The 15,128-nt window shown below is 54.6% G+C and overlaps 2 protein-coding genes across 2 annotated transcripts; both read right to left on the bottom strand.

The window, feature by feature from the left end:
* Window positions 1-728: 728 nt before the first annotated feature.
* On the bottom strand, window positions 729-4,443 carry LOC310897301 (squalene synthase-like). Its single transcript, XM_083830745.1, has 2 exons — window positions 4,261-4,443; window positions 729-2,324 (listed from the first exon to the last, which is right to left on the bottom strand). The coding sequence occupies exons 1-2, from the start codon at window positions 4,408-4,410 to the stop codon at window positions 2,103-2,105; spliced, it is 372 nt and encodes a 123-aa protein (XP_083686871.1). The 5' UTR covers window positions 4,411-4,443; the 3' UTR covers window positions 729-2,102.
* Window positions 4,444-9,844: 5,401 nt separating this feature from the next.
* Window positions 9,845-13,536, bottom strand: LOC310897299 (squalene synthase-like). The gene is made up of 2 exons (XM_083830741.1): window positions 13,356-13,536; window positions 9,845-11,440 (listed from the first exon to the last, which is right to left on the bottom strand). The coding sequence occupies exons 1-2, from the start codon at window positions 13,503-13,505 to the stop codon at window positions 11,219-11,221; spliced, it is 372 nt and encodes a 123-aa protein (XP_083686867.1). The 5' UTR covers window positions 13,506-13,536; the 3' UTR covers window positions 9,845-11,218.
* Window positions 13,537-15,128: the final 1,592 nt, after the last annotated feature.

The following is a 15,128-nucleotide window of genomic DNA, read 5'->3' as shown; positions in this document are numbered from 1 at the left end:
ACTGGCCCCCGAGCAGTGCCAAGTCCTGGTGGCACAGAGGATGCTCCACCAGGGACCAGAGGGAAGCCAGGGGTGCAGGGCTGGGGAAACAGGGATGCAGCCAGGCACCGGAAAGCACGGCAGCAGCCCAAGGGTGCTGTGCCCCGACCCCTGCTGAACACACTGCGTTCAGCCCCTTGGACCTTCGGCTGCAAGCTTTTAGGCAAGGAAACCTCCAGACCAAGCCCAGGGCTACAAAGCTGGCACTGCTACGAGAGTATGGAGTAAAATGAGAGGTGGGATACAGCTAGCTGGGTAGGGTATAGCAAGGCTGGAGCTCAAGAGATGAGCAAGCAGCAGCTGTAGAATAGGCCGGTCTTGACCTTTAAATGTTTCTAGAGAGCAGCAGAGCCCCCAGAAGGGCTGCGTGTAGTCTCCCAGGCTGCAACATGCTCTAAGGCTCCAACTCACCTCCTGCCCGGCTCCAGCTCCATCCCAGAAGAGCAGAGAAGGTCCCCAGTGTAGGCACAGCTTCCCCACTCCTCCTCTTCCCAACAGGGACCGGTATAAAAGTCAACGTACTGAGCTTTAGCTGTCTCCCCCCTGGTTACAATTCAGTTTTCAGGCCCAACCTATAGGGTATTACTGTGATGCCCTGCAAGGAAGCATCTGCACTTCATGTAACTTGTGCAACAGTGGAGAACTAGCACAATAAGAGAAATAAAGGCGGAAGAAATTCTCAAACGCTATTTTTCTTTTTTCCAAAGAAAACTTTAATGTCAACAAGACAGGAAGCTGCACAAAGGGAGCTACCGCAAGTTTCTTAAACAACAGCTTAAAACTATCTACATAGGTACTCGTGGAGTAGGGCTGCTTCCTCCAAGTAACAGTCTGGCCACACAGGCTTGGCCTTGCAAAGGCCACCAAACGCCCCTGGTAGGGGTAGGCTTTGCCCTGTCCTGCCCCAGGCTGTCCCCCCCCCCCATCACACAGTCAAAGCAGCAGTGAGGGATTAGGGTCACTGAAAGCAAAAATCCAGGAAAACAGGACTTGAAAGTCGTTTCCTCTTCCCACCCCCGGCGTTCCCTGTGGGAACGCAGCCTGCTTGAAGTCCAGGCTGATGGGTCTCGAAGCAGCAGTGGAAAGCTCTTCCAGTTTGCACGTCAGACTCACTCGCAGCACCCCGAGCTGCAGCCAAGTGGGCCAGGAAAACCCGCCTGGGCCACCCCAGGCTCCCTCTGGGCTACAAAAGTGCAGAGCCCAGAGCATGCAGCAAAGGTGGGTGGCCGTGCTCACATCACACTCGGGGTTATTAGCCCAGGGCAACTCCTGCCCACTCCCTTTCACCACCTCCCCAGCTGCTAAAACCCAAAGCTTTGCAACGCACAGTGCCACCTGTACGAAGGAGCTGCAAGAGCTGGCTTTGGGCACGGTGCACGTTCCAGCAGCCAGAGCAGCACGCCTCCGACACTGAGCAAGGAAAGGGCTCGTTTCAAGCCTAGCAGCCTCCTCAAATACAACAACAGAAAGGTGAAGATCGCCCCTGGTTCCAGGTGCCAGGAGGGCAACCAGCCCGGGCTGGTGGCCAGAAGATGGCCAGAGCTTTCTGCTGGCTAAGTGCAGGGCCTCCTGGCTGAAGCCAGAGCCCTGCGCGTGGGGAAAAGGGTCTGTGTAAGGAAGGGAGGCCAAACCCAAAAAAGGCTCCCGTCCCGCGGCTCTGAGCTGGAAAGGGGTCTCAAATCTCAAGCAAGAAAAGAGGCAGCTGGAGTTTCTATTTCAACCATCCGAAGAAAAAAAAAAAATAAAAATCAACTCAGTAGTAATCAGGTAAACCGTCCAAGAGGAAAGGAGGGAAAAACCAAAATCCAAATTCAACCCCAAACAGTAAGACTCCGATTGGTGCTTGCAACCAGCCACGCAGGCAGCAAGAGAGGTGAGGAGCGGAGCCTGGCGACGCCATGCTGTCCCCCCAGGGGCTCCAGGCCACCGGCGCCCCGTCCTCACCACCGCCCGCGGGCCCGGTGGCACCCGGCTGTCCCCACCAGCAGGGGCAAGGAGCCTCCCGCCTCTGCTGCCCGTCCGCCGACCCGACCATCTCTTGTCTCCCACCGCCTGCCCGCCCTTCAGTTCTCGCCCGCCTGGACGTACTCTTCGGCGGCCTTGGAGATGGTGCTGAGGTACTGCCAGCTGAGGGCGGCCAGCAGCATGGCGCACGACAGGTAGATGGGGGAGTAGTGGTGGCGCGAGGCCATGGGGCCGCCGGGCAGGCTCATGGCGCGGATGGAGGCGATGATCTGCTGCGTCTTGTTGGACGAAGGGTCCGTGCTGGGGATCTTCTGGTAGATCTGGGGAGGGGAAGGAGGAATAATGGGCTCCTTAAACAAGGGAAACACATGCACGGAAGAGGAAGGCTCGTGGGGCACAAGGCATGGTCCTCAGGAGTTAACTCGGTGGGGGACTGCCCTGGAGCAGCAGGCCCAGGGAGGTGATCGTCCACCTGAACTCTGCTCTGCTGAGGCTGCACCTCGAGGGCTGTGCTCACTTTTGGGTCCCTCACTACAAGAAGGACATCGAGGCCCTGGATCGTGCCCAGAGCAGGGCTACGAAGCTGGGAAGGGCCTGGAGCACAAGTCCTGTGAGGAGCGGCTGAGGGCACCGGGGGTGTTTGGTCTGGAGAAGAAGAGGCTCAGGGGAGACCTTATTGCTCTCTGCAACTGCCTGACAGGAAGGTGTGGGGAGCTGGGGGTCGGCCTCTTCCCACAGGTAACCAGTGACAGGACTATTAGGAAGAACTTCTTTACTGAAAGGGTTGTTAGGCATTGGAATAGGCTGCCCAGGGAAGTGGTTGAGTCACCACCCCTGGAGGTCTTTAAAAGCCGTTTAGATGTAGAGCTCAGTGATCTGGTTTAGTGGAGGACTGGTTAGTGTTAGGTCAGAGGTTGGACTCGGTGATCTTGGAGGTCTCTTCCAACCTAGATGATTCTGTGATTCTGTGACTAGAGGGAATGGCCTCAAGTTGTGCTAGCTGAGGTTCACGTTGGACATGAGGAGACATGAGGAGACATGAGGAGACATGAGTATGCTCAGAAAGAGCAGTCAGGCATTGGGACGGGTTACCCAGGGAGGTGGGGGAGTCAGCGTCCCTGGGGGTGTTCAAGGAAAGGTTGGATGTGGTACTTAGAGACATGGTTTAGTGGGTGACATTGGTGGTAGGGGGATGGTTGGACCAGATCATCTCGGAGGTCTTTTCCAACTTTCATGACTCTGTGATTCTGTCATTCTAAGGCCCAGCTGCTGCATTTGGCCAGGGCCCGCTTCCCTTGAGAAGTGCACTAAGCCAGGCAGCCTCTTGAGGGCACCCCGTGATGGGAGATGGGCTGCAGGGCCTCCAACACAATCCATTGACTGACTACAAGCGGTGCTGCTGGGGCAAGTGGCTCTAGCCCAGCAAACCTCACTCACTGCTGGCATGCTGCAGCCCACCCCAAACCAGGTAACAGCCACCTCAGTCGGATAATCCCATTGTTTTGGGGGTCTTCTTTTCATGGTCTGCATGAGTTTTCTGGAGGCATCCAGACCTTCCTCTAGGCTAAGGCGTCACTGTCCCTTGTCATAGGTTTGGTCTGCCTGCACAAGAAGCTCTAATAACTCACGGTTTTGGGTCTCCCTGATGCAGAATTATCTAACAGCCCTTATCATCTAACAGCCCTCACTGGATTATTTTTTCCCCTAGGAGTCCACCCACCAGCTGTCCTTCCGCATAAACTCTTAACACCCACAGCGCCCCAAAGCCAGGAGTCCCACTGCTTAACAACCTGAGACGAGCTGCCCTCATTTACTGCTGCCCATGAAGTGGAACCACAGACTGCATCACACTCGCTGCAACTCCGGACACGGTGTAAACAAGAGCGCTCCCCATGGAGCTGTCTGCGGGCAGGTGATGCAACCTGTTCAGAAGCAGCAGTCCTCTTGCCCGCTCAGAGGGAGGAAGCCCTCACGCTGGGAAAGCTGACTCAACTTGCTCTTGACCAGAATGAAGGCGAGACCTTGGTCTCTGCCTCTCAACGCAGGCGCAGACCGAGGGCATATTTAAAGAATGTCAAGCAGACAGTTTGGTCCAGGCCAAAACCATGTCAGGCATCGCCATGCCCTGGTGATGGACTAATAGAGACGTAACGAAGGGATTAACAGGTTCATGGGTCTGCAAGGGACTGCCAGTTCCACACCAGGAACAAGAACAGCAACAGCCAGAAATGACTCGAAGCAAGCTGCTCAACCTACCTCTTCCACATACTGGTACATGATGGCTTTGACAGCCTGTATGTTTGTGGCATCCATCATCAGAGTGACGGCTTGTCCCTTCCGGATCTTCACTACGCCCCTGAACACCTGCTTGTTGTTATAGCAGGCGGCCAGAGTGGCGATGGCCATCACCTAAGCAGAAAAACAAAGAGCCCTCACTGCATTGCAAGGAGCCTGCCCAGGGAATAACCTCGGCCCAAGAGAAATCAACGGCAAAACACCGGAGTGGAACCACAATCCCACCTACAGCACGCACAAGCAAAGAAAGAAGAGAGAAGAGAATAAAACAGGTCGGAGTTTGCTCTAAATAAAGATACCTTCACTTGGAGCATTTCCTGGCTCTCTGATGAATTATTGCAGCTATAGGATGACTTGACAAAGAGGCAGCATGCATTATGTCAATTAATAATGTGGGTGAATTTGACAACCCAAATGTTGCCTGCCATTCCTCCCCCAAGCCCCACTTTGGACATTCAAGCCCCCTTCCATAGTTTTTTGGTTTGGTTTGGTTTAGATTTTAAAGACACACAAAATTTCTACATCTCTCAAATTTGTTTCAATTCAGTGAATAAGCCTAAAAGTGAATTGCGATTGAGGGTCACGTATCTATCCCCATGGTTTTGGCCTGACTTCAAATGGGAGGACAAAGAGGCCTATGCATTCATGCCGTGGATATAGGACACTCAGAGATTTTTAGCCTTTTCTCAACATCGCTGGTGTTTTCTGAGAGAAACAGCAGGTTGCTGCTGAATGGGGACTGAGGGGTCATAAGATGGCGTAGAACGCCACCACTTCAGGTAACCATCAGGGCCCTGTTCATTTCTCTCATCCTCCCAGGACAGACAAGGGGTGGTCACGTTCCTGATTTTCTCTAAACAACCCCAGATTTCTCATGCACGTCCCCACTTTCTCTGGCCAATTGCCACCTTCCCAGGTGATAAGTTGTTCCTCAGTTTCTTGTTGTGTCCTTCCCAATGGTGAAACGCAAAAAGCCACGTAACTTTCCAAGGCTCGTTTTGGAGAATTAGAAAGCAGGTATTCTTTCAACAGCGCTTTCTTAACTCCCTTCAGGTTATTGTTACCTATTTTGTGTTCTATACTCGTCGTTTCCATGCTCTCTTCAGGATGTCTCCAATGCTCGGGTGTGCAGCCGCACGTCAAGGACATCCCTGGCTCCCAGGGGCAGGTCCCAGGCCGCAGGCCGACCTCCTGGCCTGGACCCCAGCCTGGCAGACACGGCTCCTGTCAGCGCGGAGCGGCCATCTCACGTCAGCATTGTCTCACCACAGCCAGGCGACCTCTGGCAGTGCTGACATCAGGGGCACCTCGAGACCCTTGCGATGCCACCACAGAGTCACTGTAACCCTACGACCTCACAAAAGGTGGCTGCCTATAAAAGCCCTGAGCGGCGCGCCTGCGGCCAGTCCGGCTGGTGGTACTCGAGAGCTCGAGGTGCCATTGCTGGAAGGAGCGAGGCGGAGGTGTTGCACGAGGCACACGCGAAGCCATTCTTTTTGCACACTAGCCATTGAGGTTCTTTGGTAATGTCATCAAATATATCTACATATACGTACCTCATCTGTCCTAAGTAGAGTCTTGCCCACTGTAACCTATCATATTTGCCATTGTAATAGCAATGTTTGTAATCCATACTAAGAATATTTAGTGATATAGCACTGCAGACAACTTTGTTGAACGTAGAAAGCTAATGTATATTTGCTGCTAGAATATTTTCTTCTTGGTTCTCTCTGTAGTAGTCCTGCTGGTGGCACGCGAGGTGTCCAGGTCAAGCCAGCGAGACACGAAGCGTTGAGGTCCTGCCGGCGACCCGCAGCAGAGGTGCTGAGGACCAGAGGCTGCTGATAACCACCTGGCCCCGGGGCAGCCTAGCACAGGGGACAACCAACTCCACACCAACTCCTTGGCAGCTGCAGGCACCATGAACCATCAGGAGCAGCCAGAGGAGGAGGCCCCTGGGGACGAGACGTGCCCCATCTGCCTGGGCCGGCTGTCCAGCACGGCTCGTGTGGAACCCTGCAGGCACTCCTTCTGCCTGGGGTGCATCCTGCCCTGGGCCGCTCGAAGAGCCACCTGCCCACTGTGCCGCGGGCGTATTGTGAACATCGCGCTCGTGGTGCCGCCCGCCCAGCACGACGCCTCACCCCACCGGCCCCGCCGGGGATTGCAGCGCAACGCGGGGCTGGGGCGGCGGGAGCAGCAGCAGCGGCGGCAGAGGAGCCCCTCCAGCTACCGCTCCCGCAGCGTCTCGCCACGGCGCAGGGAGCGCAGCCCCGCCGAAGCACGAGAGCTCGTCCGCAGCCGCTCCTGGCACTCGCAGCAGGACGGGCACAGGCTGCCACGGGCCCTGCAGTACCCCGACGCCGAGGACATAGCCGAGGACATCGCCTGGCTACTTCGGGTCCAACTGGAGGAGCCGGGGTCTGGCGACCACGCGGGCCGCCACGCCAGGCCCCGCAACTGAGCAGCGACCGGGCCTCACCTGGGGATGGGCTGGGGGTGGCAGCCACAATCACCCCAGGAATAAATTATGACTTTTCCACCCTGCAAAGCCTCTGCCTCCACTTCTTCCTGCAGAGGTCAGCGGGGAAGGGGCTGAACGCAGCCCTCTCCCGCTGTCCGCGCCGCCAATTGGTTGGGGATGGCTGCTGTTGATGGGGAATGGCTGCGGGTGGCGGGTCCCCAAGTGAGGCTGGGGGAAGAGAAGTCATTTGGGAGCCACAAAGGTGACCTGGCCCTACTGGGACAAAGGGGAAAAAGCAAAAAAGGAGCAAAAGGCTCCTAAAACCTGGCAGCAGAGAATGCCTGCCAGCTGGGGAACCAGGCCTGGGAACCTGCAGCAGCCTGGGAAGGCGCTGCTGGCCTCCTGCAAGTGCAGCCTAAGGGTACCTAAGAACCTGAGACTTCCTGGATGCATTCCTGTTTGACATGATTTAGGTGGTCCTGCTCCGGCAGGTGCACTGGACTAGATAATCTTTCAAGGTGCCTTCCAATCCCTAACGTTCTGTCATTCTGTGACTGTGCATCACTGCGCATTCATCCTGGAGGAGAGAAGGCTCAGGGGGATCTTAGCAATGTCTAGACATCCCCAAAGGGAGGATGCAAGGAAAACGGAGCCAGGCTCTTGTCAGCAGTGCCCAGCAGTCGTCCGGCTCTAGGTGTCCCTGCTTGAGCAGGGGGGTTGGAGCAGATGACCTCCAGAGGTCCTTTCCATCCCCAACCCTTCTGGGAGCTTCCTGCTGGGTAAAAAGAAGGCCCTTTTTATACCATTGAGACATAAGATGGCGTAGAACGCCACCACTTCAGGTAACCATTAAGGCGCTGTTCATTTCTCTCATCCTCCCGAGACAGGCAGGAGGTGGTGATGTTCCTGATTTTCTCTAAACAACCCCAGATTTCTCATGTACGTCCCCACTTTCTCTGGCCAATTGCCACCTTCCCAGGTGATAAGTTGTTCCTCAGTTTCTTGCTGTGTCCTTAGCAATGGTGAAACGCGAAAATCATAGAATCATAGAATCATAGACTATCCCGAGTTGGAAGGGACCCATAAGGATCATCAAGTCCAACTCCTGGCACCGCACAGGTCTGCCCAGAAGTTTAGACCATGTGACTAAGTGCACAGTCCAATCTCTTCTTAAATTCAGGCAGGCTTGGTGCAGTGACTACTTCACTGGGGAGCCTGTTCCAGTGTGCGACCACCCTCTCGGTGAAGAACCCCTTCCTGATGTCCAGCCTAAACTTCCCCTGCCTCAGCTTCACACCATTCTCCCACGGGTCCTGTCACTGGTGATAACGGAGAATAGGTCACCTGCCTCTCCACTCCCTCTCGCGAGGAAGTTGTAGACTGCGATGAGGTCCCCCCTCAGCCTCTTCTTCTCCAGGCTGAACAGGCCCAGTGACCTCAGCCGCTCCTCATACGTCTTCCCCTCTAGGCCCTTCACCATCTTCATCGCCCTCCTCTGGACGCTCTCCAACAGTTTCATGTCCTTTTTGTACTGTGGTGCCCAGCACTGCACACAGTACTCGAGGTGAGGCCGCACCAGCGCAGAGCAGAGCGGGACAATCACTTCCCTCGACCGACTAGCAATGCCGTGCTTGATGCACCCCAGGACACAGTTGGCCCTCCTGGCTGCCAGGGCACGCTGCTGGCTCATATTCAACTTGCTGTCAACCACAACCCCCAGATCCCTCTCTGCGGGGCTGCTCTCCAGCGTCTCATCGCTCAGTCTGTACGTATAGCCAGGGTTGCCCCGTCCCAGGTGCAGGACCCGGCACTTGCTTTTGTTATACTTCATGTGGCTGGTGATCGCCCAGCTCTCCAATCTGTCCAGATCTCTCTGCAAGGCCTTTCCACCCTCATCTGAGTCCACAACTCCTCCAAGTTTAGTGTCGTCAGCAAATTTGCTCAGAACAGCTTCTAGTCCTACATCCAAATCATTTATAAAAACATTGAAGAGGACTGGCCCTAAAATGGAGCCTTCAGGGACCCCACTAGTGACCATCCACCAGCCAGATGTGGCCCCATTTACCACAACCCTTTGAGTCCTGCCCGTCAGCCAATTGCTCACTCATCGTATGATCTTTATGCTTAGCTGTATGCTGGACATTTTGTGCAGTAGGATCCTGTGGGAAACCGTGCCAAAAGCTTTGCTGAAGTCCAAAAAGATCACATCAGCTGATTTCCCTTGATCGACTAGATGGGTGATCTTATCATAAAAGGAAATCAAATTTGTTAGGCAGGACCTACCCCTCATGAACCCACGATGGCTGGGACCAATGACTGCATTGTCCCCCAGGTGGTAAAATCCACGTAACTTTCCAAGCCTTGTTTTGGAGAATTAGAAAGCAGAGCACAGAGGATGCTCCACCAGGGACCAGAGGGAAGCCAGGGGTGCAGGGCTGGGGAAACAGGGATGTAGCCAGGCACCGGAAAGCACGGCAGCAGCCCAAGGGTGCTGTGCCCCGACCCCTGCTGAACACACTGCGTTCAGCCCCTTGGACCTTCTGCTGCAGGCTTTTAGGCAAGGAAACCTCCAGACCAAGCCCAGGGCTACAAAGCTGGCACTGCTACGAGAGTATGGAGTAAACCGAGAGGTGGGATACAGCTAGCTGGGTAGGGTATAGCAAGGCTGGAGCTCACGAGATGAGCAAGCAGCAGCTGTAGAATAGGCCGGTCTTGACCTTTAAATGTTTCTAGAGAGCAGCAGAGCCCCCAGAAGGGCTGCGTGTAGTCTCCCAGCCTGCAACATGCTCTAAGGCTCCAACTCACCTCCTGCCCGGCTCCAGCTCCATCCCAGAAGAGCAGAGAAGGTCCTCAGTGTAGGCACAGCTTCCCCACTCCTCCTCTTCCCAACAGGGACCGGTATAAAAGTCAACGTACTGAGCTTTAGCTGTCTCCCCCCTGGTTACAATTCAGTTTTCAGGCCCAACCTATAGGCTATTACTGTGATGCCCTGCAAGGAAGCATCTGCACTTCATGTAACTTGTGCAACAGCGGAGAACTAGCACAATAAGAGAAATAAAGGCGGAAGAAATTCTCAAACACTTTTTTTCCTTTTTCCAAAGAAAACTTTAATGTCAACAAGACAGGAAGCTGCACAAAGGGAGCTACCGCAAGTTTCTTAAACAACAGCTTAAAACTATCTACATAGGTACTCGTGGAGTAGGGCTGCTTCCTCCAAGTAACAGTCTGGCCACACAGGCTTGGCCTTGCAAAGGCCACCAAACGCCCCTGGTAGGGGTAGGCTTTGCCCTGTCCTGCCCCAGGCTGTCCCCCCCCCATCACACAGTCAAAGCAGCAGTGAGGGATTAGGGTCACTGAAAGCAAAAATCCAGGAAAACAGGACTTGAAAGTCGTTTCCTCTTCCCACCCCTGGCGTTCCCTGTGGGAACGCAGCCTGCTTGAAGTCCAGGCTGATGGGTCTCGAAGCAGCAGTGGAAAGCTCTTCCAGTTTGCACGTCAGACTCACTCACAGCACCCCGAGCTGCAGCCAAGTGGGCCAGGAAAACCCGCCTGGGCCACCCCAGGCTCCCTCTGGGCTACAAAAGTGCAGAGCCCAGAGCATGCAGCAAAGGTGGGTGGCCGTGCTCACATCACGCTCGGGGTTATTAGCCCAGGGCAACTCCTGCCCACTCCCTTTCACCACCTCCCCAGCTGCTAAAACCCAAAGCTTTGCAACGCACAGTGCCACCTGTACGAAGGAGCTGCAAGAGCTGGCTTTGGGCACGGTGCACGTTCCAGCAGCCAGAGCAGCACGCCTCCGACACTGAGCAAGGAAAGGGCTCGTTTCAAGCCTAGCAGCCTCCTCAAATACAACGTCAGAAAGGTGAAGATCGCCCCTGGTTCCAGGTGCCAGGAGGGCAACCAGCCTGGGCTGGTGGCCAGAAGATGGCCAGAGCTTTCTGCTGGCTAAGTGCAGGGCCTCCTGGCTGAAGCCAGAGCCCTGCGCGTGGGGAAAAGGGGCTGTATAAGAAAGGGAGGCCAAACCCAAAAAAGGCTCCCGTCCCGCGGCTCTGAGCTGGAAAGGGGTCTCAAATCTCAAGCAAGAAAAGAGGCAGCTGGAGTTTCTATTTCAACCATACGAACCAAAAAAAAAAAAAAAAATCAGGTCAGTAGTAATCAGGTAAACCGTCCAAGAGGAAAGGAGGGAAAAACCAAAATCCAAATTCAACCCCAAACAGTAAGACTCCGATTGGTGCTTGCAACCAGCCACGCAGGCAGCAAGAGAGGTGAGGAGCGGAGCCTGGCGACGCCATGCTGTCCCCCCAGGGGCTCCAGGCCACCGGCGCCCCGTCCTCATCACCGCCCGCGGGCCCGGTGGCACCCGGCTGTCCCCACCAGCAGGGGCAAGGAGCCTCCCGCCTCTGCTGCCCGTCCGCCGACCCGACCATCTCTTGTCTCCCACCGCCTGCCCGCCCTTCAGTTCTCGCCCGCCTGGACGTACTCTTCGGCGGCCTTGGAGATGGTGCTGAGGTACTGCCAGCTGAGGGCGGCCAGCAGCATGGCGCACGACAGGTAGATGGGGGAGTAGTGGTGGCGCGAGGCCATGGGGCCGCCGGGCAGGCTCATGGCGCGGATGGAGGCGATGATCTGCTGCGTCTTGTTGGACGAAGGGTCCGTGCTGGGGATCTTCTGGTAGATCTGGGGAGGGGAAGGAGGAATAATGGGCTCCTTAAACAAGGGAAACACATGCACGGAAGAGGAAGGCTCGTGGGGCACAAGGCATGGTCCTCAAGAGTTAACTCAGTGGGGGACTGCCCTGGAGCAGCAGGCCCAGGGAGGTGATCGTCCACCTGAACTCTGCTCTGCTGAGGCTGCACCTCGAGGGCTGTGCTCACCTTTGGGCCCCTCGCTACAAGAAGGACATCGAGGCCCTGGAGTGTGCCCAGAGCAGGGCTACGAAGCTGGTGAAGGGCCTGGAGCACAAGTCCTGTGAGGAGCGGCTGAGGGCACCGGGGGTGTTTGGTCTGGAGAAGAGGAGGCTCAGGGGAGACCTTCTTGCTCTCTGCAACTGCCTGACAGGAAGGTGTGGGGAGCTGGGGGTCGGCCTCTTCCCACAGGTAATCAGTGACAGGACTATTAGGAAGAACTTCTTTACTGAAAGGGTTGTTAGGCATTGGAATAGGCTGCCCAGGGAAGTGGTTGAGTCACCACCCCTGGAGGTCTTTAAAAGCCGTTTAGATGTAGAGCTCAGTGATCTGGTTTAGTGGAGGACTGGTTAGTGTTAGGGCAGAGGTTGGACTCGGTGATCTTGGAGGTCTCTTCCAACCTAGATGATTCTGTGATTCTGTGACTAGAGGGAATGGCCTCAAGTTGTGCCAGCTGAGGTTCACGTTGGACATGAGGAGACATTTCTGCTCAGAAAGAGCAGTCAGGCATTGGGACGGGTTGCCCAGGGAGGTGGGGGAGTCAGCGTCCCCGGGGGTATTCAAGGAAAGGTTGGACGTGGTGCTTAGGGACGTGGTTTAGTGGGTGACACTGGTGGTAGGGGGATGGTTGGACCAGATCATCTCGGAGGTCTTTTCCAACTTTCATGACTCTGTGATTCTGTGATTCTAAGGCCCAGCTGCTGCATGGGGCCAGGGCCCGCTTCCTTTGAGGAGTGCACTAAGCCAGGCAGCCTCTTGAGGGCACCCCGTGATGGGAGATGGGCTGCAGGGCCTCCAACACAATCCATTGACTGACTACAAGCGGTGCTGCTGGGGCAAGCGGCTCTAGCCCAGCAAACCTCACTCACTGCTGGCATGCTGCAGCCCACCCCAAACCAGGTAACAGCCACCTCAGTCGGATAATCCCATTGTTTTGGGGGTCTTCTTTTCATGGTCTGTATGAGTTTTCTGGAGGACAGCAGACCTTCCTCTAGGCTAAGGCGTCACTGTCCCTTGTCATAGGTTTGGTCTGCCTGCACAAGAAGCTCTAATAACTCACGGTTTTGGGTCTCCCTGATGCAGAATTATCTAACAGCCCTTATCATCTAACAGCCCTCACTGGATTATTTTTTCCCCTAGGAGTCCACCCACCAGCTGTCCTTCCGCATAAACTCTTAACACCCACAGCGCCCCAAAGCCAGGAGTCCCACTGCTTAACAACCTGAGACGAGCTGCCCTCATTTACTGCTGCCCATGAAGTGGAACCACAGACTGCATCACACTCGCTGCAACTCCGGACACGGTGTAAACAAGAGCGCTCCCCATGGAGCTGTCTGCGGGCAGGTGATGCAACCTGTTCAGAAGCAGCAGTCCTCTTGCCCGCTCAGAGAGAGGAAGCCCTCACGCTGGGAAAGCTGACTCATCTTGCTCTTGACCAGAATGAAGGCAAGACCTTGGTCTCTGCCTCTCAATGCAGGCGCAGACCGAGGGCGTATTTAAAGAATGTCAAGCAGCCAGTTTGGTCCAGGCCAAAACCATGTCAGGCATCGCCATGCCCTGGTGATGGACTAATAGAGACGTAACGAAGGGATTAACAGGTTCATGGGTCTGCAAGGGACTGCCAGTTCCACACCAGGAACAAGAACAGCAACAGCCAGAAATGACTCGAAGCAAGCTGCTCAACCTACCTCTTCCACATACTGGTACATGATGGCTTTGACAGCCTGTATGTTTGTGGCATCCATCATCAGAGTGACGGCTTGTCCCTTCCGGATCTTCACTACGCCCCTGAACACCTGCTTGTTGTTATAGCAGGCGGCCAGAGTGGCGATGGCCATCACCTAAGCAGAAAAACAAAGAGCCCTCACTGCATTGCAAGGAGCCTGCCCAGGGAATAACCTCGGCCCAAGCGAAATCAACGGCAAAACACCGGAGTGGAACCACAATCCCACCTACAGCACGCACAAGCAAAGAAAGAAGAGAGAAGAGAATAAAACAGGTCGGAGTTTGCTCTAAATAAAGATACCTTCACTTGGAGCATTTCCTGGCTCTCTGATGAATTATTGCAGCTATAGGATGACTTGACAAAGAGGCAGCATGCATTATGTCAATTAATAATGTGGGTGACTTTGACAACCCAAATGTTGCCTGCCATTCCTCCCCCAAGCCCCACTTTGGACATTCAAGCCCCCTTCCATAGTTTTTTGGTTTAGTTTGGTTTAGATTTTAAAGACACACAAAATTTCTACATCTCTCAAATTTGTTTCAATTCAGTGAATAAGCCTAAAAGTGAATTGCGATTGAGGGTCACGTATCTATCCCCATGGTTTTGGCCTGACTTCAAATGGGAGGACAAAGAGGCCTATGCATTCATGCCGTGGATATAGGACACTCAGAGATTTTTAGCCTTTTCTCAACATCGCTGGTGTTTTCTGAGAGAAACAGCAGGTTGCTGCTGAATGGGGACTGAGGGGTCATAAGATGGCGTAGAACGCCACCACTTCAGGTAACCATCAGGGCCCTGTTCATTTCTCTCATCCTCCCAGGACAGACAAGGGGTGGTCACGTTCCTGATTTTCTCTAAACAACCCCAGATTTCTCATGCACGTCCCCACTTTCTCTGGCCAATTGCCACCTTCCCAGGTGATAAGTTGTTCCTCAGTTTCTTGTTGTGTCCTTCCCAATGGTGAAACGCAAAAAGCCACGTAACTTTCCAAGGCTCGTTTTGGAGAATTAGAAAGCAGGTATTCTTTCAACAGCGCTTTCTTAACTCCCTTCAGGTTATTGTTACCTATTTTGTGTTCTATACTCATCGTTTCCATGCTCTCTTCAGGATGTCTCCAATGCTCGGGTGTGCAGCTGCACGTCAAGGACATCCCTGGCTCCCAGGGGCAGGTCCCAGGCCGCAGGCCGACCTCCTGGCCTGGACCCCAGCCTGGCAGACATGGCTCCTGTCAGCGCGGAGCGGCCATCTCACGTCAGCATTGTCTCACCACAGCCAGGCGACCTCTGGCAGTGCTGACATCAGGGGCACCTCGAGACCCTTGCGATGCCACCACAGAGTCACTGTCACCCCACGACCTCACAAAAGGTGGCTGCCTATAAAAGCCCTGAGCGGCGCGCCTGCGGCCAGTCCGGCTGGTGGTACTCGAGAGCTCGAGGTGCCATTGCTGGAAGGAGCGAGGCGGAGGTGTTGCACGAGGCACACGCGAAGCCATTCTTTTTGCACACTAGCCATTGAGGTTCTTTGGTAATGTCATCAAATATATCTACATATACGTACCTCATCTGTCCTAAGTAGAGTCTTGCCCACTGTAACCTATCATATTTGCCATTGTAATAGCAATGTTTGTAATCCATACTAAGAATATTTAGTGATATAGCACTGCAGACAACTTTGTTGAACGTAGAAAGCTAATGTATATTTGCTGCTAGAATATTTTCTTCTTGGTTCTCTCTGT

Source organism: Anser anser (assembly GCF_964211835.1).
Source record: "Anser anser genome assembly, chromosome: 3".
NCBI lineage: Eukaryota > Metazoa > Chordata > Aves > Anseriformes > Anatidae > Anser > Anser anser.
The sequence above is the reverse complement of the archived record's forward strand: the minus strand, read 5'-3'. Positions and strand labels throughout refer to the sequence as shown.